The sequence below is a fragment of the Trichosurus vulpecula genome, chromosome 8 (assembly GCF_011100635.1).
Source record: "Trichosurus vulpecula isolate mTriVul1 chromosome 8, mTriVul1.pri, whole genome shotgun sequence".
NCBI lineage: Eukaryota > Metazoa > Chordata > Mammalia > Diprotodontia > Phalangeridae > Trichosurus > Trichosurus vulpecula.
In genome coordinates, this window is record NC_050580.1 from 197,238,170 (window position 1) to 197,262,818 (window position 24,649).

A 24,649-nucleotide genomic window follows, 5' to 3' on the forward strand; every position below is an offset into this window, starting at 1 on the left:
CCATCATCAGCAATGTCTGAAAGACTATGAAGCTTTGGGGAAGTAACTGCAGAGATTGAAGGGTAAATGTCTCTTTGAAAAATTAGTTAATAGCCTTCAAACTATAACAAGTAAGCTTTACTTGGACACCTAGAAAAGCCTAAAGAGATGTTTAGTTATCATCCAGAAAAGGTAGCGGTAATCACAGAGAGTCAAAATAGCTTCATCAAAAACAGGGCACACCAGAATAAATATTATTTGCTTTCTTGAAAGGGTTACTAAACTAATACATTAGGGCAATTGCTTTGGATATAGTTTACTGAGATTTTAGTAAATTGTTTAATAGAGCATCTCAAGTTATTATGTGGCGAAGAAAGAATTAGACTAGAGAAACATACACTTAGATCTAGAACTGTTTAAATGGCCAGATTTACAGAGTAGTCATTAGTGGTTCAATGTCAATTTGGAAGGTCTCCAATAGGGTGCCCCAAAGATCTGTACTTGGTCCTGGTTTTTAGTAATGACATGAAAAAATTATATGGATGGCATGTTTATCAAATTTACAGAAAACACAAAGTTGAGGATAGCTATCACACTGAAAAGTTCAGGCTCCAAACACTGACTGACAAATTAGAACACTAAGCCAAAATCCAATAAGATGAAATTTAATAGAGATAAATGTAATAGAGATACAAAATTAGAAAACAAATATGAATATTCCCACAGTCAAAAAACAAAAAAGAAGATTACACAAGAAACCCTGATCTACCATGTAGAGATTGTTGGAACTTTTAAAACATATCTTGAACTTAATATGGTAGTACCAATAGTACCCTTTCTTGTTTGTCTTCACTTCTAAACTTCTTTCTGCTCACTTTTGGGCTGCCTTACACTCATCTGAGTCTTACACTTGGGTTCAAAAATCATTTTCAAAGTTATAACATAGACGCACTTTGTCTGAAAAAATTGGGGGATTTTAGTGAATTGTAAATGCATTATGATACAACAACCTGCAAAACTAATGGGATAATGAGGTCTTGGGATATATTAAAAGAGGCACAGTTTTCAGAAATACGGAGGTGATGGTCCTTGTGGTAAGGTCACATCTATAGTATTATATTCAATTCTGGACACTACAGTTTAGGAATGATTGATTAAATGGAAAATATCCAGGAGGGAAACCAGGATGGTGAAGATCTTCAAGTCCATGATTAGAGAAGTGACTACTCAAAGGGAACACGATAGCTATCTTTAAGTGCCTGAAGTGCTATAATATGGAAGAAGGATTGGATTGGTTTTGTTTAGTCCCAGAGGCAGACCTGGGAGCAATAGGTAGAAATTGCAAATATATAAGAAAAATTTCCTAACAATTAGAACTGATCATAAATGAATGGGCTGCTTCAGGAGGAAGTAGTGGGTTCCCTTTTATTGGAGATCTTTAAGCAGAAGCTTAATGATTGCTTGACAGAAAGAGATAAAGGGAAAATAAAAGAAAGAAAATTTATTATTAAGTGCTTATTATGTGCCAGTATGTTAAGCACTAAGTATACAAATGCAAAACAATTACAAATGCCAGCAAACAAGATAGGTTTAAGCTCAAGGAGCGTAAGTTCTAATGAGAAGAGATAGCACATGAAGAGGAGAGGAGCAAAGGCTACTGAAGAGGTGGTGGAGAAGTTCAAGAAGCAAGTGAAGTTAGGAGTGAAGTGAACATGGCCCAGACTCCTAATGAAATGCTGGTCCAGGGTAGAAACTCAGCAATGAGAAGAATGGGCCTCAGGGTAGAGGCATCTCCAGGATGGGAAGGCTGCTAGTAAGGAGGTGGAGAAACCTGTAATGGGGATTCTTTTTCAGGTAGGAATTGAACTAGATGACTGTCAAATTCTCTTCCATCTCTTAAATTCTGTGTTTCTCTATGATGAAAGCTCAGTTTCATCTGGATCCTTATAAATCCATGCTGTATACTTTCTTAAAAGAGTGCTTACCATCCAGCAAATTTCACCACTGCATATTCTCAACGTAATTGAATTAAACCAATTTCCTTTCAACTAGTAATTCACACTTATCTGCCCTTCAATGTGCCATATTTCAGGCTAACAAATGTCAACTATTCACAAGTACTAATGATAATCAGTACTTTTTCAGGTGTAATTCAATAGCAAAATTCTATAGAAGACTCACTATATAATGATGACAAATAACTAGAATTTATAGTATTATGTTTGAAAGTTTTATGATGCTAATTTAATGTGGTTACTATATTTTGAAGTTTTTGTTACCCATTTTAATAGCTTATACTACAGAATATTTTAAGATATCTGCATATTTATCATGAGTATTACCATAAAAATAATTCTTTAGAATAAAAATGTATGTAATTTGATCATCTCAATTTTCCATAAGAATAAAGCAACTTGTTTTCTGAAATATTCTAATAAAGGCCAAGACCAAAGAAGATGAAGACAAAGGTGATGATGACAACGAAGAAGAGGGGTGGAGCCAAGATGGCAGAGTAAAAGCAGGGACTTGCTTGAGTTCTCCCCCAAACCCCTCCAAATACCTATAAAAATGACTCTAGATAAATTCTAGAGCTGAAGAACCCACAAAATGACAGAGTGAAACAAATCTCCAGCCCAAGACAACCTGGAAGACCTACAGGAAGGGTCTATCACATCGGGCTGGGAGCAGAGTGCAGTCCAGCATGGGCCATGCTGGCATAGACCAGGCCAGAGCAGGCCTCAGGGGATTGAATCACTGGCAGCTGTGCTTTCCAGACTTCTAAACCCACAAATGCAAAAGACAAAGCAGAAGGTGCCTAGAAATATCTCTGACAACAGCTGTGCAAAACCCCTGAAAGCTGGGACAGAGCACTCTCCACTCTGGAAGCAGAGTCCCACCTTGACAAAAAAATCAAAAGTTAAGTAATTGGCTAGGAAAATAAGCAAACAGCATAAAAAAATTAAGACAATAGAATTTTACTTTGGTGACACAGAAAATCAAAACATACAACCACAAGAAGACAACAAAGTCAAAGCTCCTACCTCCAAAACCTCCAAGAAAAATATGAATTGGTCTTAGGTCATGGAAGAGCTCAAAAAGAACTTTGAAAATCAAGTAAGAGAAGTAGAGGAAAAATTGAGAACAGTGATTCAAGAAAATCATGAAAAATGACTCAACAGCTTGCAAAAGGAGACCCCAAAAATACTGAAAAAAATAACAACTTAAAAAAAATAGACTAACCCAAATGGCAAAAGAGGTCAAAAAGCCAATGAGGAGAAGAATGCCTTAAAAAGCAGAATTAGCCAAATGGAAAAGGAGGTCCAAAAGCTTACTGAAGAAAAGAATTCCTTAAAAATTAGAATGGAGCAAATAGAAGCTAATGACTTTATGAGAAATCAAGAAATTATAAAACAGAAACAAAAGAATGAAAAAATAGAAGACAATGTGAAATATCTCATTGGAAAAACCACTGACCTGGAAAATAGATCCAGGAGAGAAAATTTAAAAATTATTAGACTACCTAAAAGCCATGATCAAAACAAGAGCCTAGACATCTTTCAAGGAATTACCAAAGAAAACTTCCCCGATATTCTAGAACCAGAGGGTAAAATAGAAATTGAAAAAATCCATTGATCACCTCTTGAAAAAGATCCCTAAAGGAAAACTCCTAGGAATATTGTAGCCAAATTTCAGAGTTCCAAGGTCAAGGAGAAAATATTGCAAACAGCCAGAAAGAAACAATTAGAGTGTTATGGAAACACAATTAGGATAACACAAGATCTAGAGTTTCTACGTTAAAGGATCAAAGGGCTTGGAATATGATATTCAGGAGGTCAAAGGAGCTAGGATTAAAACCAAGAATCACCTAACCAGAAAAACTGAGTATAATACTAAAGGGGGAAAAATGGCTATTTGATGAAATAAAGGACTTTAAAGCTTTTTGGGGGAGGGGGTAGGCAGGGCAATTGGGGTTAAGTGACTTGCCCAAGGTCACACAGCAAGTAAGTGTGTCAAGTGTCTGAGGCTGGATTTGAACTCAGGTCCTCCTGACTCCCGGGCTGGTGCTCTACTCACTGTGACACCTAGCTGCTCCAACTTTCAAGCATCCTTGATGAAAAGATCAGAGCTGAACAGAAAATTTGAAATGAGAGCTGAGAATCAGAGCTGAGAAAGATCTGGAAATAATTTTTATTTAAATAATTTACCATAAACAATATTGAGTATCAACATAATCAATCTAGCTGCTTACCTATTTACATATAGATACATGAATTTAAACCTATAAGATGCCATAACTTTTCAGTATTACTTCTAAGTCTTTACCAGGATTCTTTCTCTATTTAATTTCCATTCACTTGTCCTTTTATATGGTTGTAATTAGTATGTACTCTATTTCCTTGATTCTGTTTTCTACTTCACTTTGTCTAGTCTAAAGTTCTTTCCATATCTCCTCATATTCTTCATACTTGTCAACCTTAGTTGGCTTATAGCATCCCATTACTTTAGTATACTATATTTTATTCAACTATTTCTCTACTGATGTACATTTAGGTTCTTTCTAGTTTTTTTTTTTGCTATTACATTAATGATGCTATGAAAATCTTTCAATAGATGCTTATTTCATTTTTAATAACATTTTTAGAGTATAGTCCCAACAATAAAATGACTGCCATAAAGAGTATGATTACTTTTATAATTTTTCACTCTGACCTAAGGAAATATTAAATTCATTTCAACAGATATTAACTAGGCATCTATCTAGTATTTAATACAACAAATATATACATAAGGCTTTAAGTGCTATAATTATCAGGTCTAGCTCCCTACTTTAGGTGAAAATATAGGGAGACTTCTGGGCAAAATTCTTATTCTGCCCCACACCCACTTCAGCACAAACCAAGTAATGATCATGAAATCCAATAAGAAACTATAATAAATGATATTTCCCACCCCAGGAAAGGGTACAAACAATAGGAAGGGGAGCTGCTAGCAAAGCCAGGACCAGAGGATGGCTAGAGACACTTACAGCCTGGAAGGTTTTGTATCTGGAGGCAAAGCAAACTGAGGGCTCTACCTCCCCCCAGTCCAGGAACAATTCAGGCAAGCCATTACTCAGACTGGGGCACAGGGGTTCCAAAGTGTCTAGCACTGTGTCTTGAGATATCATAGAGGGCTCTCTAATTTTCAGAGAGTCTGTTACTTGGCTAAACTTGGTTGCTTTTTGTTCTAAGCTATTTATTTTCTTTTTATTTGTTTCAGAGTTTTTATTACATTTATCTCTTGCTTAGTTTCTTCTAGGTATTCACGTAATCCTTGGAGAAAATAAAACTTTATCCTTTGAGTCTCTGCCTGAAGTTGTTCTGGAATCATTCTCTTGAGAGATTGGGTTTTTGAGTTTCTTTGGATCTGTTACAATTCTTTATAGTGGTCTGTATCTTCTTTGCTATAGTGCTCATTCATGCCTTAGTTCTTAAACTGGGGCTTTTGGGTTGAGTAGTTGCCTAGCTTGACCTGGATTCCTGTGTTGACCTATACCTCCTGGGGTTAGGTCCCTCTACATCTCTGAGACTCAGAGAGGAAGAAGGGGTGGATGTTACTATTTCTTGTAATTCAGGTGAATTGGGATATAGAGGAAGGTATGGTAGCAGTGGACATCAGATGGAATGCATTCTTATCTGAAGCGGACAAAGGAAGGCTGAACACACCCATGATTACATACACAGTTTGGTGTAGAAATACATCAAACTCAACAGGGGAACAGGCAGAGTGGGGGGAATAGTAGCATGTAAAACAAATTTCTTGATCTCAAAGAAATGCATAGAGTTATAAACTAAGAAAGTACTCATCAATTGGGAGAATGCCTGAGTGAAACATGGTATGTGAATGTAACAGAATATTATTGCACCTTAAGAAAGGGATGATTTCAGAGAATCCTGGGAAGTTGGAACTGATGAAAAACAAGGCAAGCAGATCCAAGAGAACAATTTATACAATGACAACAATACTATAAAAAAGACAACTTTGAAAGACTTAAGAACATGATTAATGTGATGATTAACCAAGCATCCAGAGGACCTGTGATGAAGCATGTTACTCACATGCTTGAAAGAGAGGTGATAGACTCAGGTTGCAGAAAAAGACACGTTTTTTGACATGGCCACTGGGATATTTTTGCGTGACTATCCTAATATATTGTGCTTTTCCCCCTTCTATTTTTAGTTTAGGGAAAGGAGTTGGAAGGGAAGGGAGGAGTGACTGATTAAAAGAAAAGAGAAGACTAATGAAACACTTTAAAAAGTACACAAAAGGGTACAGAAGGCAGTCCAGAGGAGCAAAGACAAGCAGGACAATTTTGAAAGTACATACTTTTAAAAAGCAATCAGCATAGAATAGAGATTCAGTTTTATATGCAATCCTCTATGTTGTACTTTGTATTTAGAAATATTTATCTATTTGATGTTTGCTAAGTTCAGAATTTAAAAAAAAATTTAAAAGAAGGAAAATATTGGGTTAAAGGGAATAACAACATCCTCCTGGCAAAGGGAGATTTTGTACCCCTGGGAGAGAGTAGAACCCAAATTAAGCCATCATAATATAATAATAATGATCGTGCTGACATTAACTTACATTTACACTGTACTGTTTCCAAAGTGTTTATTTCTCTTAACAACCTTGTGAGATAGGTAGTATAAGCACTGTTATCCAGATTTTAAATCACCTGGCCATGTTTCTAGAATACAACTTCAAGGAAATAAATAAAAATGGTTTGTAAACTTTGGAAATAAGTATCCAGATAGTTCAGGTAGAAGTCTCTTATAGAACTTTTGCCAAGAAGAAAGTGACAAGTATTTCTTTCAAAGCACAATATTCTAAACTGGAACCAAACTTGCAGATTGAAATAATAAGATCATAAATTGAGAGTGAGAAGAGATCTCTGAGATCACGTGGTCCAACCCTGACATTGCACAGATGAGAAACCTGAGGCACCTAAGAGATCACACAGGCCTTAAATAACAAAGCTGAAGGTTGTTGTACAAGGACGAACAGCAGGGGGAGTAAGACAGCCATCAGAGAGTGGGCAGGGAAAAGAGGCAGCAAACAACTATGAAGTAGCGAAACAGGGAAGGAAAGAGAGTCTCTAGTTAAAATATTGAGAACAGAAGTTGTATGAGCATCATCAGCTATGATATACTGCAATGAACCTAGGAACAGAATCTAAAAAGAGTCTTAATTGAGAAGAACAGGGCACTTCATTTTACAGGCAGAGACATATTCCTAAAAAAGTAGTCTTTCAAATGCGATTCCAGATGTCAAACAGGATTTGTGCACTGACTTCCATTTGGAGATGAGTTCCAACATGAAAAAAAAAAATCAGTTTGGAGACCAGTACTGCCTTGAGGTGAGTGATGAGAAGAAGTATTGCCAAATGTTTGTGGGATAAAGAAAACCACTTGCTTTCTGGATGTGAGTGTTTGCGTGTATGTACATGCGTGCCTGCGTGCGTGCGAGAGTGTGTGTGTATGTGTGTGTGTGTGTGTCTTTGGGATTCAGGGGGAATAGGAGAGGTGCATAATTGTATTCAGGTGCATATTCATGATCCACATATACAACATTGTTGCTGAGTTCATCCCTCTTGCTTGGGGTATTACCATTAGTTTTCTATTTATTTTTTCAGGGAGATTTCAAAGCCTGACTCACCTAGGACTTCACTTGGATAAAAGGAGAGCCCCAGTACAATAATTCCAGGCTACTGAGTCAGTGTATGATGGCTTCCTTGGAGAACAGCAGGATGACTCACTTTCCTAGCTGGAAATTCACAGAGAATTTATGAGGGTTTGGAAGTTCTGGATACAGGGAGAGGAAGGCAGCTGTACCAGGGAGGATTGGGCCTAGTTTTCATTCAGTTCATCCAACAGCATTTATTAAATACCTACTATATTCCAGGAACTGCACTAAAGGGAGTCTGACTCTCCAGCAACTCCAAGTGTGGTTCCCTTCCAGGGGAAGTCCAACCTGTCATAGTAAGACCATAAGGCTATATGCCTGTATTGGTCTCAGTTGGGAAGTAGGACTCACCAGAATGCTGGGAGCTTGGCTCCTTAGCAAACTCAAGTGTTTCCTACCTGAAGAGAGTCCTAGCCCCAAGCTGCTATGCAACTGCAGCACGATATAGGCACTGAGAGAAGCTGGAACTCATTAGGGAGAAGGATTATATTTCTTTAAGGACTAATGAAAGTCCTTTATATAATATTTTCTGTATTTTTTTGGGGGGGGGGTGTGAAATGTCAGATCCATGCGTTTTTACCTTGAGGGTTTATATGAGATATGAGAACCCTTTTACTGTAAGCTATAATCTGATATTTCCAAGAGGCAATTCTGGGTGAGAGTAATATGAACCAAAGAGTTATATTTTTAAGAAGCTGCCAATTGAACTCAATTTGTATAAGCCCAGAGCCTGGGAATACTGGGTCACAGGTTACACAAAAAAACACACTAATCATTAAAAATATAGCTGGGTGTCAAGCAAGTAATTAGGAGGAGAGGTAGTGGCATTTGGAAACCATAGTGTGAGCAAGGGAACTAAGCTGTAAAGCCTTAAAAGAAAAGTAGAAGTCACTAAGTCAGAGCAGGCTTTGATACCATACATTGCATGTGTACATAGCCCCCTATATTACAACTCTGTACACACCAACTCCAAAGGCTACTTGCTTACACTTTCCAGGTCCATGTCTTGATTGACAGTATGTTTTTCTGAACATATCTTTTTGACACTTCTCTACTCCTACTACTATCTGGGGAGAAAAGACATGGGTCCAAATCAAATCTAGAGTCTTTTTCTTGCCATAAGTGTTAAAAATCATCAGAGGCCCTTTTCAATCAAAGGCCCTTTACTGATCATTAGGCTTTGGGGAGAACTAATTGCCTCCTTACACCTTGTATGGGGTATCTTACTATTTCTCATATACAAGGGGGTCATTAGTAGAGGCCCTGATCAATCTGATGAATCACTCCAGGTAGCTTGATGAGACTCCAGGATGTAAATGTTTGCTGGGAGAGTAGGTTCCATGAAGGTATATGGGCTCCCTAACCCCCTACTCAGAAGACAGAGGGAATTCTGATTGGTCCCTGGGGGCTGCAGATGCCTCCAAGATGACAATGGAGTTGGTGGGGATTGACTCTTGTTGGACAGTCCTGAGCTTGGAGTTGGGCAGATTGGCTTAAATCCTGGCTCTGCCCCTTAGTACCTGAATGACCCTGAGCAAGTCACTTAACCTCTTTAAGCCTCAGTTTTCTCATATATAAAAGAACTAGATGACCTATAATGTCTTTTCCAGGTCTAGGTCTATGAACCTATGAAATCCTATGTTAAGTTTTCAGCTCTAGGTCTATGAACCTATGAAATTCGAACCTATGAAATTCTATGTTAAGTTCCCAGCTCTAGGTCTATGAACCTATGAAATCCTATGTTAACTTTCCAGCTCTAGGTCTATGAACCTATGAAATTCTATGTTGTTTCCCAAATAAAAGATATCTACACTATTAAAACTACTTTATTTTAATTACCTAATTAAGAGGAATTAACTTCAAAATTCAGTTCAATATGTCCCCTTCCAGAGCTCAGTCATTTGTAGAATTCTAGGGGAGAAATAACTGGTGCTTTTCTTAGATCATCCTAAACAGAGGACAGAGCAGATGGAAGATGAACATGTTACTTACTGGTGTGATAGGTCCTTCTGCTTGAGCCTCCATTGGGCTTGTGGGTGTGGCTGCAAGAAACTGGCTGGCAGCTCCAGCCTGGAGGTCTAGTCTGTCTGCATACTGCTCTGACACTGCAGTGGCAGGACACGCCACAGACAGCGCCAAGACCACCCCGGGAACTCCATTTTTTTGCTGACCGTCTTCTGTCCAAGGACTTAGTTTACGCTGTTCCTCTTGAGGAGACTCCTCTAGGATCTGCAGCACCTCAGGTTCCTCATCTGAAGGGCTTCCAGTTTTATGCCCTAAAGCCCCATTCGTCCTGAAATCATGAAGGTCCCGCTCCTTGTCCACAATCACCCAGTCCTTGGAATCAACCTCCTGCTGGCAGGAGCTCAGGTTGACAGCTATAAATCCATTGCTGCCACCACCGTCTGCCTGCTCTGGGGAGTTGGCAGAAGCAGGCTTGGAAGCGTCTGGGAGGTATTCTTCATCATAGTGCCAGATGTGGTCAGTACGGGTCACAGCAGGAGCACAGGGCTTATGAAGAAGAGAAGCAGGGAGAACTGGTTCCTTTTCCACAATGGAGTCTTTCTGCATTTTCTCTAAGCTTAAGGAAATGGAAAGAGGAAGAAATTATGCAAAATTCCTGGCTGGGGGTAGAGAGGAAAGGGGAAGGGGAAATTGCTTATGCAATTTATATGTTCTCAGCAGATCATTTATTCAAGCGATAGCTTCCCAACAACAAAATACAAGCATCAATATGCCACATGGAGAGTGGCCTGACTACCCTGCTATGTTAATCTAACTGGGGCCTGCTCTGGAAAACAGTCAAGGAAAGAAGGAGGTGCCTCTTCAAAGAGATCCAAGTAACAAATCAAGAGAAGCAAATTGTATAACCTTCTCCACTCAGCTCTGGCAATGTAACCATATTGACCCCCCATTCTTCCTGTGAATAAGAGAGAATAGCTGCTAAAAGCTGTTTCTGCCCAACCAGAGTTCTACAAAAGTGTCTTCCATTGGCATTTCCATGGTCACACTCATTTTCACAAAAAAAGTGTGTGCCACTTTACATAAATATTTTATCTGTTTAATTCCTATAGCTGTACGCACATACATTTTCATAATTACATTATCTGCATTTCTAGACATACATTCATTGATAATGTTTTAAAGAAATACACAAGTATGGTGGTGAGAAGTGGTGAGGTTGTATGTAGAGTTAAGGTAAAAAGTACCAGTATAGGAAAAACGAAGACTGTTAAAGAATCCAGTTCCATTAAAGTCACTTCTCCCAGGGACTACTGCAATACTCTCCTAACTGATCTTGTTTCTAGGCTCTCTACTCTTCACTTCATATTCCACAAAAGCTGCCACATTAATATTCCTAAAACATAGATCTGATCATGTCATTCCCCTGTTCAAAAAGGTGTTTTTTTTTTTTTGTTTTTTTTTTTCTGCCTCTAGGATAAAATAGAAGGTCCTCTGGCATTTAAAGTTTTTCACAATTGGGTTTCAACCTGTCTTTTCAGACTTCAGATTTCACCTCCTCCCGTCCCTGCCTCCCTGCCCACTATACACACACTCTATCCCAACAAAACTAGTCTACCTGGTATTTTCTATGCCCTAAATTCCATTCCTGCCTTCATACCTTTGCACAAGCTGTTCCTCAGACACTCCTAGAACACTTTCTCTTCTCACCTGGGCTCTTGGACCCCTCCAAGCCCTCTCCAAGATTCACTTGCTATGCCTACATGAGGCCTTTCCTGATTCCCCCAGTTACTATAGCTCTTCCCACTCAATGCCCAAATTACTTTGCATGTATTCTATATTTCTTTCTCTGAATAACAATGATATTTACTCCAAGTAGAATATAAGCTCCTTGAAGTTCATTCATTTTTGCCTTTGTATCCCCAGCACCTAGCATAGTACCTGGTGCAGTGTTTGATAAATGCTTGTTGAATTGAAGTTCATCAGTCTTCTCAATGTTCATTTACCTCCATCTCTATCTCTACTTAGCCACCTATTTGTAGCTATGAAAGGGTGGAAAGAAATGTTGATCTGAAAGTGGGTTTTATGTTGCCTGCACCAGATATCCAAATTGCCAGTTATGGCTCTGCTCAGTCTCATACTCCCCACCACCTTCTCCTACAGCCCCAAGCTCCATCCCTACGATGATTTCTCTCAGCAGATGACTTTGCCTCCCACTTTATAGAGAATACTCACAGTATCTGTTTTGAGCTTCCTTATTTCCCACCCATCAAAAGTTTTTTGATACAGTCATTCATCCTTTGCTCTAGCCATAGTGGTCAAAGTAGCCCACCTCCTTGAAAAGGCAAACCTTATCACTCTGGCCCTTAATCCAATCCCCGCCTACCTAATCCAGGTTTCCATGCTCACTCTCATTTTCACCAAATCATTGCGATCCTCTGGATGTCATCTAATATAACCCATTATTGATCACCTCTACATCTACAAGCAGTCATCTTGCCTTTGTTTGAAGATTTCTGGTGAGGGGGCACTCACTGCCTCCACTGGCAGTACATTCTGCTTTTGGAGATCTTTAATTAATAGAAAGTACTTTCTTTATATTTAAAGTATAAGCCTGCTTCTCTGCAACTTACACCCATTATTATACTCTCTGTGGCCAATGAGAACAAATCTAAGCCGCCTTCTACAAGACTGCTTTTCTAATAGTTGACAGTAGCTATCACGTTCTTCCCTATCTCATCTCTTCTTTAGGTTAAATATCCCCAATTCCTCCAACTAATCCTCATATGGCACAACAGTCTTTTGATTTTTCACTCTTAGTTTCTTCAGTCTTCCCTTAACCTTTCCATCTTCTTAAACTATTGTTCTGGGTCTCACCTTCCTCTCATTGCTTAACTTTGAGAAATTCATTGCCTGTATGTCCTCACCACCAAATCACTCCACAACCACCAGGAATTATATCCCTACTACTCTACTAAAATTGCTCTCTTTTAGGTTGCCAATGACCTCTTAATTGCTCAATCCACTGGCCTTTTCTCAGTCCTCAGCCTTTGTGACATTTAGTAGATGCTTTATACAAATCTGTTTTGTTGAATGAAAATATTACTAAGTAGCTACTTTGTACTTAGAAATGACTATATACTATAAGGAATACAAAAGAAGCAAAAAATATACTAAAGGTTAGAAATGTTTTAATAAACAAAGTTCTATAATTACATCAGTCTTGGCAGTCTTAACAACAGAATAAATTAGTCTAATTAATCCCTTTTATTAACTCTTGCTGAATAAAACTGCTTCCAAAAGTTCTACTTTGATGTCTGAAGCTCAAACCTTTGTTTCCTCAGTCATTACATTACCCACCATGTGTCTCATTGCAGCAAGGAGGCAGCTTAGCTTCTTGGAGGATATGCAAACAGAACAGGAACTATGGCATATTCTACAAGGCAAGAGAGTATGGTCCCAGAGATGGACTGAAGGTACTGTCTAAGACCAATAGAACCAGAGAGAGGCTCATCACCACTAGGATGGCCATGAAACAACAATCCTGTGCTGAGGATTATAGAAAAGGGGGCAGAGGGTGCAAAGATAATCCAATTAATTCAACTAGAAACATATATTAAGTGCTTACAATATGGAAAATACAGTGTAAGGTGCTGGGGCAAGGTGCTGTGCAAGGCCAGAAGGTACAATGGCATGAGCATAGGGGAACAAAGGCCCAGGTCATGGTTCCAGGGTAGAGTGAAGTGCTAAGGTCACTTATGAGGTCACTCATGGGGAGTAGGGACCCTAGTCTCAATTCCAAGACAGGGGGAGCACTAGAAATTGTGGCTGAAGGAGAGTGGAAGACACAGTTCCAGTCCCAGGGCTAAGAGGAGTGCTAGCACTGGTGGCTACAAGGAAACAATGTCCCTTCCTGCGTAAAGACCAGAGTAGAGATCAGGAGAGCAGTGACCACACCTCTCCTTAGATCATACCACCCTGGAAACACTACAGATATACAGACCTTCAGAGCTAGCTCTGAAAACAAAAGCAAGAAAGGCCTGAAGCTTGAGATAGTGCCCCCTCCACCCCAGGAGCACAGCTTTAACTTTAACATAAAGTTGTAAGTCAAGGAATAGGCTGGAAAAAATGAGGAAACAACCACAAAAAGAACTTGACCATAACAAGCTACTATGGTGACAGGGAAGATCAAGACATAAACCCAGAAGACAACAATGTCAAAATAGCTACATGCAAAGCCTCAAAGAAAAGTGTGAATCAGATACAAACCCAAAGAGAATTCCTAGGAGAGCTCAAAAAAGGATTTTAAAAATCAAATAGAAAAGAACTCCTTAAGAAGCAGAAGTGGATAAATGGAAGAGGAAGTACAAAAGCTTACTGAAGAAAATAATGCCTTAAAAATTAGAACTGGACAAGAGGAAGATAATGACTCCATGAAACTTCAAGAAACAATAAAAAAGTCAAAAGAACAAAAACAATAGAAGAAAATATGAAATATCTCACTGGAAAAACAACTGAGCTGGAAAAAGACCTAGGAGAAATAATTTAAGAATTACTGGACTATCTGAAAGCCATGAACAAAAAAAAAGAGTCTAGACATCACCTTTAGAGAAATTATCAAAGAAAACTGCCCTGATATCCTAGAGCCAGGGGTTAAAATAGAAGATGAAAGAATCCACCAATCGCTTCCTAAAAGAGATCCCAAAATAAAAACTCCCAGGAATACTATAGACAAATTATTAAGTTCCTAGGCCAAGAAGAAAATATTACAAGCAGCCAGAAAGAAATAGTTCATATATCTTGGAGCCACAGTTAGGATTATACAAGATTTAGTACCTTCCACATTAAAGGATTAGAGGGCTTGAAATATGATACTCTGGAAGGCAAAGGAGCTAGGATTACAACCAAGGATAACCGATACAGCAAAACTGATTCGGGGGAAAAATAGATTTTTAATGCAATAGAGGACTTTTAAGCATTCCTGATGAAAAGATCAGAGCTGAATAAAAAACTGCCTTTGACATAAGACTCAAGAGAAACACAAAAAGATAAACATGAAAGGGAAATCATAAAGGAATCAAGAGGGTTAAAATGTTTACATTCCTATATGAGAAGATAATAATTGTAATTTCTAAGGATCTAATTAGGGCAATTAGAAGGAGTACACATAAGACATTAAGGGGTGAGAAAGAGGGATGTACTGGGAGAAGGGGGAAGGGAGAAGAAGAATGAGGGAAAACTCATACAAAAAAGGCATGAAAAGAAGAGCTTTTACAATGGAGGGGAAGATGGGGAGGGGTTGGTGGGCAACTCTTCAACCTTACCCTCATCAGAAATAGTGCAAAGAGGGAATAACATACCCACTCAGTTGGGTATGGAAATCTACCCTACAAGAAGTAGGATGGTAAGGAGATAAGAAGGGGAAAGGGACTAATAGAAGGGAGGGTGGATTATAGTGGGGGGGTGGTGGTTAGTGGTCAGAAGCAAAACAGACTTTTGAGGTGAAGCAGAGGACAGAGAGAGAGAGGGAGAGAGGGAAAAAGAAGGAGGGAAATAAAAAGGTAATAATCATAACTGTGAATGTAAATGGGATGAACTCACCCATAAAACAGAAGCAGACAGCAGAATGGATTAAAAATTAGAATCCAACAATATGTTGCTTACAAGAAACAGACTTGAAACAGAGAGTAAAACATAGTGAAAATAAGGGTCTGAGGCAGAATCTATTATACTTCAGCTGAGGTTAAAAAAAAAGCAGGGTTAGCAATCATGATCTCAGAAAAAGCAAAAGCAAAAACAGACATAATTAAAAGAGATACGCAGGGAAACTACATTTTGTTAAAGGCACCATAGACAATGAATTAATATCAATACTAAATATATATGCACCAAATGGCATGGCATCCAAATTCTTAAAGGAAAAGTTAAATGAATGACAGGAGGAAATAAGAGAGTAAAACAATACTAGTGGGAAATCTCAACTTTCTTCTCTCAGAACTAAATATATCTAACCTTAAAATAAACAAGAAAGAAGTTAAAGAGATGAATAGAATTTTGGAAAAGTTAGATAAGGTGGACATCTGGAGAAAACTGACTGGGAATAGAAAGGAATATACCTTTTTCTCAGCTGTACAAAACTGATCACAAAAACTGATCATATATGAGGGCAAAAAAACCCCTCACCCAAATGCAGAAAAGCAGAAATATTAAATGCATCCTTTTTAGACCATAATGCATAACAATTATACTCCATAAAGGGCTGTGGAAACATAGATTTAAAATTAATTGGAAACTAATCCCAAAGAATGAGTGGGTCAAAGAACAAATCATAGAAACAATAAATAATTTCAGTGAAGACAATGACAACAATGAGACAACATACCAAAATTTGTGGGATGTGCAGCCAAAGCAGTACTTGGGGAAAATTCATATCTTTAAACTCTCTTACATCAATAAAATAGAGAAAGAGCAAATCAATTAGTTGCGCATGCAACTAAAAAAACTAAATTAAAAACCAAATTGGAAATCCTGAAAATCAAAGGAGATATTAATAAAATTAAAAGAACTAATAAATAAAACTAGGAGATGGTTTATGAAAAAAACCCTAATAAAAATAGATAAACCACTGGTTAAATTTATTTAAAAAAGGAAAGAAAACCAAATTAACAGTATCAAAAATGAGAAGGTTGAATTCACCACCAAGAAAAAGAAAAGTAAAGCAATTATTAGTAGGTATTTTGTCCAATAATTATATGTCAATAAATCTGACAATCTAAGTGAAATGGATGAATATTTACAAAAATATAAGTTGCCCACATTAACAGAAGAGGAAATAGAATACTTAAATAACCCTGTCTTAGAAAAAGAAATTGAACATGTCATAAATGAGCTCTGTAAGAAAAAATCCCCAGGACCAGATGGATTCACCAGTGAATTCTACCAAACATTTAAAGAACATTTAATTCCAATATTATATAAACTATTTGGAAAAACAGGTAAAGGAGGAGTCCTACAAAATTCCTTTTATGACACAAATATGAGACTGATACTTAAACCAGGAGGGCAGCTAGATGGTGCAGTGGATAGAACACTAGGCTTGGAGGCAGGAAGACTGAGTTCTTTGGCATCAGACACTTACTAGCTGTGTGACCCTGGACAAGTCACTTAAACCTGTTTGCCTCAGTTTCCTCATCTGTAAAATGAGCCGGAGAAGGAAACAGCAACCCATTCTGGCATCTTTGCCAAGAAAACCCCAAATGGGTCCAAATGATATCACTGAACAGCAACAACAACCTAAACCAGAAAGAGCAAAAACAGAGAAAGAAAACCACAGACCAATTTTCCTAATGAATATTGATGCAAAAATTTTGAATGAAATACTTGCAAGGAGATTATAGCAATATATTGCAAAGATCATACACTATGACCGGGTGAGATTTATACCAGGAATGCGGGACTGCTTTAATATTAGGAAAACTATCAGCCTGAATGACCATATCAAAACAAAACAAGCAAACAAAAAACCCTTATTATTATCTCAAGATACAGAAAAAGCTTTTGACAAAATACAACACTCATTCCTATTAAAAACACTAGAAAACATAGGTATAGGTAGAGCTTTCATTAAGATAAGTAGGGTCTATATAAAACCATGAGCAAACGTTTTCTGCAATGGGGATAAGCAACAAGCCTTTCCAATAAGATCAGGGGTAAAAGATGCCTATTATCACCACTAATATTCAGTACTGTTCTAGAAATGCTAGCTATAGCAATAAAGCAAGAAAAAAGAATTGGAATTAGAATAGGTAATGAGGAAACAAAGCTATCATTCTTTGCAGATTATATGACGTATATTTAGAGAATCCTAAAGAATAAACCAAAAAAACTTGTTGAAATAATTAATCCACTTCAGTAAAACTGCAGAACATAAAATAAAAACCCACAAAAATAATCAGCATTTCCATATATTTCCAACAAAGTCCAACAGGAAGACACAGAGAAATTCCATTTAAAACAACTGTAGACAAATACTTGGGAGTCTACCTGTCAAGACAAACTCAGGACTTACATGAACACAATTACAAAAACACTTTTCACACAAATAAGGTCAGATCCAAACAAAAGGAGAAACAATAATTGTTCATGGGTAAGCTGAGCCAATAAAATAAAAATGACAATTCTACCTAAGTTAATTTATTTAATTCAGTGCCATACCAATCAAACTACCAAAAATTATATTACAGAGCTAAAAAAATTAATAACATAATTCATCTGGAAGGACAAAAGGTCAAGCATATCAAGGGAATCAATGAAGAAAAATGTGAAGGAATGTGGCTTTGTAGTATCATATCTCAAAATATATTACAAAGTGATAATCTTAAAACAGTCTGGTAATAGAGTGGTGGACCAGTGGAGTAGATTAGGTTCACAATATACAAGAGTAAATACCATAGCAATCTAGTTTTTGACGAAGATTTTGGGACAAGAAATCAGTATTTGACAAAAAATGCTGTGAAAACCAGAAAGAAGTTTGGCAGAAATTAGATATAGACCAGCATTTCATACTGTATACAGAGAGAAGGTCAAAATCATTTAGACATAAAGGTGATATAAGCAAATTAGGGGAGCATGGAATATTTTAGCTGTCAGATTTATGGATAAAGGAAGAATTTAAGACCAAACAAGAGATAGAGAGCATTATGAGATGTAAAATGGACAATTTTGATTATATGAAAATTAAAAAATATAAACTATATAAATATATAAAAATAAAAAATTTGCACAAACAAAACCAATGCAGCCAAGATTAGAAGGGAAGCAGGAAATTAGGGGAAAATATTTTTATAGCAACTCTCTCTGATAAAGGCCTCATTTCTCAAATATGTAGAGAACTAAGTCAAATTTATAAGAATATAAGTCATTCCCCAACTGATAAATGGTCAAAGGATAGGAACAGTTTTCAGATGAAGAAATCAAAGCTATCTGTAGTTATATGAAAAAATGCTCTAAATTACTATTTGATTAGAGAAATGCAAATTAAAACAACTCAGATACTACCTTACACCTATCAGACTGGCTAATATGACAGTGTCAAACTCAACTGACTGAATCTGATCTTGTTCTCAATCCCAGATCCATGAATTGCCTGCCAGGGGTGGGGAACATTGGCCTTGAAGCCACAAGTGGCCCTCTAGGTCCTTAAGAGGGGCCCTTGACTGAATCCAAACTTCACAGAACAAACCCCCTTAATAAAAGGATTTGTTCTGTACTACTTGGACTTAGTCAAAAGGCCACCCCCAAGGACTTAGAAGACCACGTATGGTCTTGAGGCCTCCAGGTTCCCTACCTGAGGCTGACCAGACATAATCACTCCCAGCCTCTGACTATTTTGTAAATGTCCCAAACTCTCCTCTTCATAGATTCCCAAGCTATCTCTATGGATTTGTTACGCAAAACAACTTACCTTATGAAACTGTGAGATGCCCCAACCTCTCTCACCCACAGCCAGGCCATTCCCTCTGCCTAAATCTCTCCCACTTGCAGCTTGACCATTCCCTCTGCCTTAGTACACTATATAAACCCTGTTCCCAGCTCTCTCCTCAGGTATCCCACTTGCTGTGAAGTACCTTGAGCTGCAACTTACTTTGCCCCTCAATTTTGCTGTATTGGCTGTTTTTTGTTGAATTCAGGTTGACAACAGAAAAGGAAAATGACAAACATTGGAGGGATGTTGAAAAGTAGGGATATAAGTGCCCTGTTGGTGGAGTTGTGAACTGGTTCAACCATTCTGGAGAGCAATTTGGAAATATGCCCAAAGGGCAATCAAGCTATGCATATCCTTTGACCCAGCAATACCACTACTAGGTCTACACCCCAAGACATCAAAGAAAAAGGAAAAAGACCCATATGCATAAAAATATTTATAGCAGCTCTTTCTTGTGGTGGCAAAGAAGTGGAAATTGAGGGGATGCCCATCAATTGGGGAATGGCTGAACAAGCTGTGGTATAATTGTGATGGAATGTTATTGTGTTATAAGAAATGATGAGCAGGATGCTTTCAGAAAAACCTGAGAAGACTTACATGAACTGATGCAAGGTGAAGTAAGCAGAACCAGGAAAACATTGTATACAGTAACAGCAATATTGTATGATGATCAACTATGAATGACTTACTCTGAAGCTACTACTGAAGCACTTATGATGGAAAATGCTATTTACCTCCACAGAAAGAGTTGATGGAATCTGAATATAGACTGAAGCATACTTTTAAAACTTTATTGTTTTTGGTTTTTTTGGTTTGCATTTTCTTTTGCAACATTGCTAATATGGAAAGGTTTTGTACAACTGCACATGTATAATTTATATCAAAGTGCTTGCCTTCTCAAGGAAGCGATGAGGAGGGATGGAGAAAATTTAGAGCTCAAAATTTTAAAAAACAAACGTAAAAAATGTTTGTTTACATGTAATTGAGAATAAAAATTAAATGCAACAAGAAAGAGTTTACATTCTACTATGGGGAAACTTGTACTCATGTTAGTAAAAATGAGATAATTCAAAGAGGCAGAAATGTAGAGGGAAGGACATATTTTGGGGGATAACCTATGCAAAGGTATCAATCCTAAGATAAAATGCTTCCTTTAAGCTATTAAGCCAATTAAGCTAAAATGTAATATGTGTAAAGAAGAGTAATATGAAATAAGTCTGGAAAGACAGGTTGGAGCTGGACTGGTTTAAACCTGCACAGGTATAAAATGAATTTAAATTTTATACTGGAGTAACAGAGATCTGCTGAGACTTTTTAGCACAGTGACTAATTAGAGGGTTATTACAATAGCCCAGACAATAGGTAATGAAAGCCTAAACTAGGAGAAAAGCAGACAAATGTGATAGGATTTTTGTAGGTGGACATGCCAAGAATTGACAAATGATTAGCCAAAACAGGAAAATAAAAAAATCAAAATATTGACAATAATTATTTCCATTTCCCATAAAAAGTTTAACTAATATGAAATAATTACCACAACAAGGAGGCCAAAAGCATCCTGAAATGCCACAATCAGTAAATGCTTCACCTCCATGCCAGGCAGTAAGACTTGAAAACCAAGGGCAACACCAATTTAGAATACAAACTCAACTGTAAAACATTATGGACAAGAATAGCAGATTATGGGCAGTATCATTTCTTAAGAGTCAGTGGCAGTGCAATCTAAAATAAGTCCATATGAAACCCAATTAAGGCACATTATCCCAAGGACATATGTTGATGAACCTGATGGGAACTCAACAAAAAGAGAAAATGGAACAAGTTTTCTTTGTTTCTACAGTGATCTGATTTGGTAAATAGGATGTTTTATGAACATTTCAAAAGAAGTGGTGATTACTAAGAACCTGCATAAGCCCATCAAAAATAGGTCTGTATCAGCCTGGTGTTCAGTCATTCAGTCATGTCTCACTCTTCATGACCCCGTGAACCAAACTGTTCAAGGGTTTTCTTGGCAAAGATACTGGAGTGGTTTGCCATTTCCTTCTCCAGTGGATTAAGGCAAACAAGTTAAGTGACTTGCCCAAGGTCACATAGTTAGTCTGAGTTAGTAATAGTGTCTGAGGCCAGATTTGAACTCAGGTCTTCCTGACTCCAGGCCCCATGCTCTATCCACTGAACCATCTAGCTGCCTCTATGCATCAGCCTCACTTCATTTCCTTTTCTGAAATGGTTAACTAGACTGGCAACTAATGGCAATACATTAGACATAGTACATGTAGCTAGTGAGGCATCTGACAAGTTTTTCATGCTATCCTTGTGAACAAGATGAAGAGATCATACAGGATCAAAGATTTAGAAGAGGAATGGATTAGAGAGATTTGGCAGTCCAGCTCTTTCACTTCACAGAGTAAACTAAGGCCCAGAGAGCAACATGAAGCCCATAACTTAAGGTCATTCAGACAGCAAAGCAGCAAAAAGTAATTGAAATTCAACCATGGGTCCTCTGACTTGAAATCCACCCTTTCCACTATACTATGCTGTATAACAGAGGAAAAAAACTTCAGTGGGAAATGGCGTGGTTTGGAGTGACGGACATTCACTCAAGATCATAAATGGTACAGAGGGATAAGGATGGAGTTGGGGAGATGAACAAACACTCCAAGGGCCAAGGCCAGGGGCAGTGTTCGATTTGCATATCTAGCACAGGATAGATGATAGTTCAGTTAAGGAGATTCAGGACTGGAAAAATGACCAGAAAAAGAATGACCAGATAAAGAATGACCAAAAAGTAGTTACTAATGACTTCAAGTCATCCAGGAGACAGAAGTCTAGTGCAATGCCCTGCCAATCTGTCCTTAGCTCTGTTCAACAGTGATTCATCAGTTACTTAGATGAAATCAAAGATGGCATGTTTATCAAATCTACAGATGACTCAAAGCTGAGAAGGACTGTTAGCACAGTGAGCAGCCATAGTGTGAATCAAAACAGATCTCAGTAGGCTAAAATCATGGCCTGAATCTACCAAATTGAAATTCAGTAGAGAGCAATGTAAAGTCCTATACGTGGGTTCAAAAATCAATTGCACAAGCACAAAATGAATGAGGCTTGGCTAGAAAACAGTTCCTGTGTAAAATATCTGAGGGTTTTAGTGCAGTGCAAACAATTTCTATCTACAATGTGATACGATAGCCAATAAAATCAATATGTAATGCAAATATTAGACTGCATTAACAGAGATAAAGTATCCACAATGAGGGAGTTTTATGATACTTTGCCCTTTTTAGGTCAAAATTTGACTTTCTGGTTCAGTTCTGGGCACACAATTTTAGAAACCGCTCTGATAAACTGAAGCATTTTCAGAAGGTGATCATAATGGTGAGAGGCCATATGAATGCCATATGGATATGAAATGAAGGCATTAGGGATATTGAGCCTATAGAAGCAAAGCCTTACTCCAGCCTACACCAGTCACTTCCTCCTGTGGACTCATTGCTTATATAAGTTAATTCACACTTAATCATATATTGCCAAGTGACATCTCTTGGGGGGAAAAAAGGAAATGGGATAACTGTCTTCAAGTATTAAAATGGCTGTCATATAGAAGAGTCTTCTTCTGTTTATCATCAGAAAGCAAAACTAAGAGAAATGGGTATGAGCTGTAGAACAGGAGATCTAGGAGGAATGTAAGGAAAAACCTCCAAATCATTATAGTCTCTCCAAAAACACAATGGCCCACCTCAGGAGGCAGTAGGTTTCCCATAAATACAAGCCTCCAAGCAGTGGCTACATAACTGCTTGTTGGGAATGTTGTAATAAGGATTCTAGTTCAGTTGGTCCAGATAACCACTTAAGTGCCTCCCAACTCTGAGATTCTGTGAATTCACATTAAGAACCAGCATGCTACATGAGCATTGACTGAGAGCTCAGTTACTAATCACTGCTGCAAAATAGTACATTTTCCCATCATCATAAATGTTTATAATAGGAGAGTAGTTATGATAACAGCCACTTCTAAAAGTCTCTTTTAAAATAAAACAGAGGGAACATTTCATACCAGGTCTCCAGAAACTTGTCGGTGTCTGGCTTTGACTCCAAGGTCAGACGCCTCTCCAACTCAAAACTGTGGATGGACCGTAACTTTCGTACCAATGGGACATCTCTCTCTGGCTGGGTTGTCTCTGAGCGGACACGAATTGGTGAACCAAGACTTGGTGCATTCAGTATACCATTTGCTGGACCATGACTATTCTCCTCTTCTGTAGCAGCCTATACACAATATGAAAATATACAATTAATTGTAAGTACAATATGTGATAGACTCTACTGAAACCAGTGAATCAAGATGAGCTAATATTAAGACTTATTTGTTTTCAGGAGATGCTTGAATTGTGCTGGCAGGAAGAGAGAGAAACAGTAAAAAATGTATAAAATTATTTTAAATGAAAAATAATCCCTTAAACATATTGTCCAGAGAGCAACAACTTATGATCTTCTCTGTGTACTTGGTTATCATCCCCTCTTTTTATTATGCTCATTCAGCCTAATTACCATTCTAGATGGCCAGTGGAACTATGATAAACACTAGCATCTATTATGAATTTAAGCAGCTGCAAATCACTACGATAATAAATGATGGACAAGGTCTGAGTCAACGGTCAATAACATTTAAGTTAAACAAACAGTGGAGAGGTTTAGGCCAAGAGGTAGAAAATTAGTGTCCCACAGAATCAGTCAGCATATTCTATGGACTGAGCTGTCAATTGACAGATCTTACTGATGATTCTCTTGAAATGAAAACAACCTAATCCTAGGACAATAATTCATATTTATGTAGAATGTTAAGGTCTTGTCACAACAGCTCTGTGAGGTATTATCCCATTTCACAAATGAAAAAGCTGAGAGCAAGAGGAAAAGTGGCTTGGCCATAGTCATACAGCCATTGAGAATCTGAGTAGACACTTAAGCTCAGGTGCTATACCTTCAAGTCGGGTACTCTTTGCCATGACAGAACTCTATCCCTGATACAATGTGCAGTCTGCATTGTCATATAATCCCACAGCTGTGTCATGTTGGGACAAATCACGAAGAGCACAAAGAATCTGCTACTGCCTCCCATAACAGAGGGTAAAGGTAACATGCCCTCGGATGAGTCAGAATTCTTTGTTTAGTTCCATGGGATGACTGACAGGATGCTGTGCAAGACAGAGCTGGATGGTGAAGATTCTTTCTGGAATCTCTTCAGAGGACATGGAATATCATCTATGCCAGGACTGCACAACATCCGGCCCGCGGACCCCTTGAGGCCCACCAAAGTGGACTGTGGGTGGTATGTGATGCAGGCCTGTTTTACATCCTCTACATTTTTTGCGGGCCGCCCAAAATCCTTTGCCAGGCCATATGTTGTGCAGGCCTGATCTATGCTAATGCTAATGCAGAAGAATATCACAGATGAATGAGTCATCTAGAAGTTTCCTTTTAGCCATCAATTTCAACTTCCTT

At 38.0% G+C, this 24,649-nt stretch overlaps 1 protein-coding gene across 1 annotated transcript in view; it reads right to left on the minus strand.

Annotated features, from left to right (window-relative positions):
• The window catches only part of TTBK2 (tau tubulin kinase 2), a 204,850-nt gene that overhangs the window by 20,023 nt on the left and 160,178 nt on the right, over nucleotides 1–24,649 (minus strand). Inside the window, exons 11-12 of the mRNA XM_036735543.1 lie at nucleotides 23,205–23,416; nucleotides 9,697–10,285 (exon numbers count right to left, since the gene is read on the minus strand). Of these exons, the coding sequence (XP_036591438.1) occupies nucleotides 9,697–10,285; nucleotides 23,205–23,416 (801 nt within the window). The remainder of the gene's footprint in view (nucleotides 1–9,696; nucleotides 10,286–23,204; nucleotides 23,417–24,649) is intronic.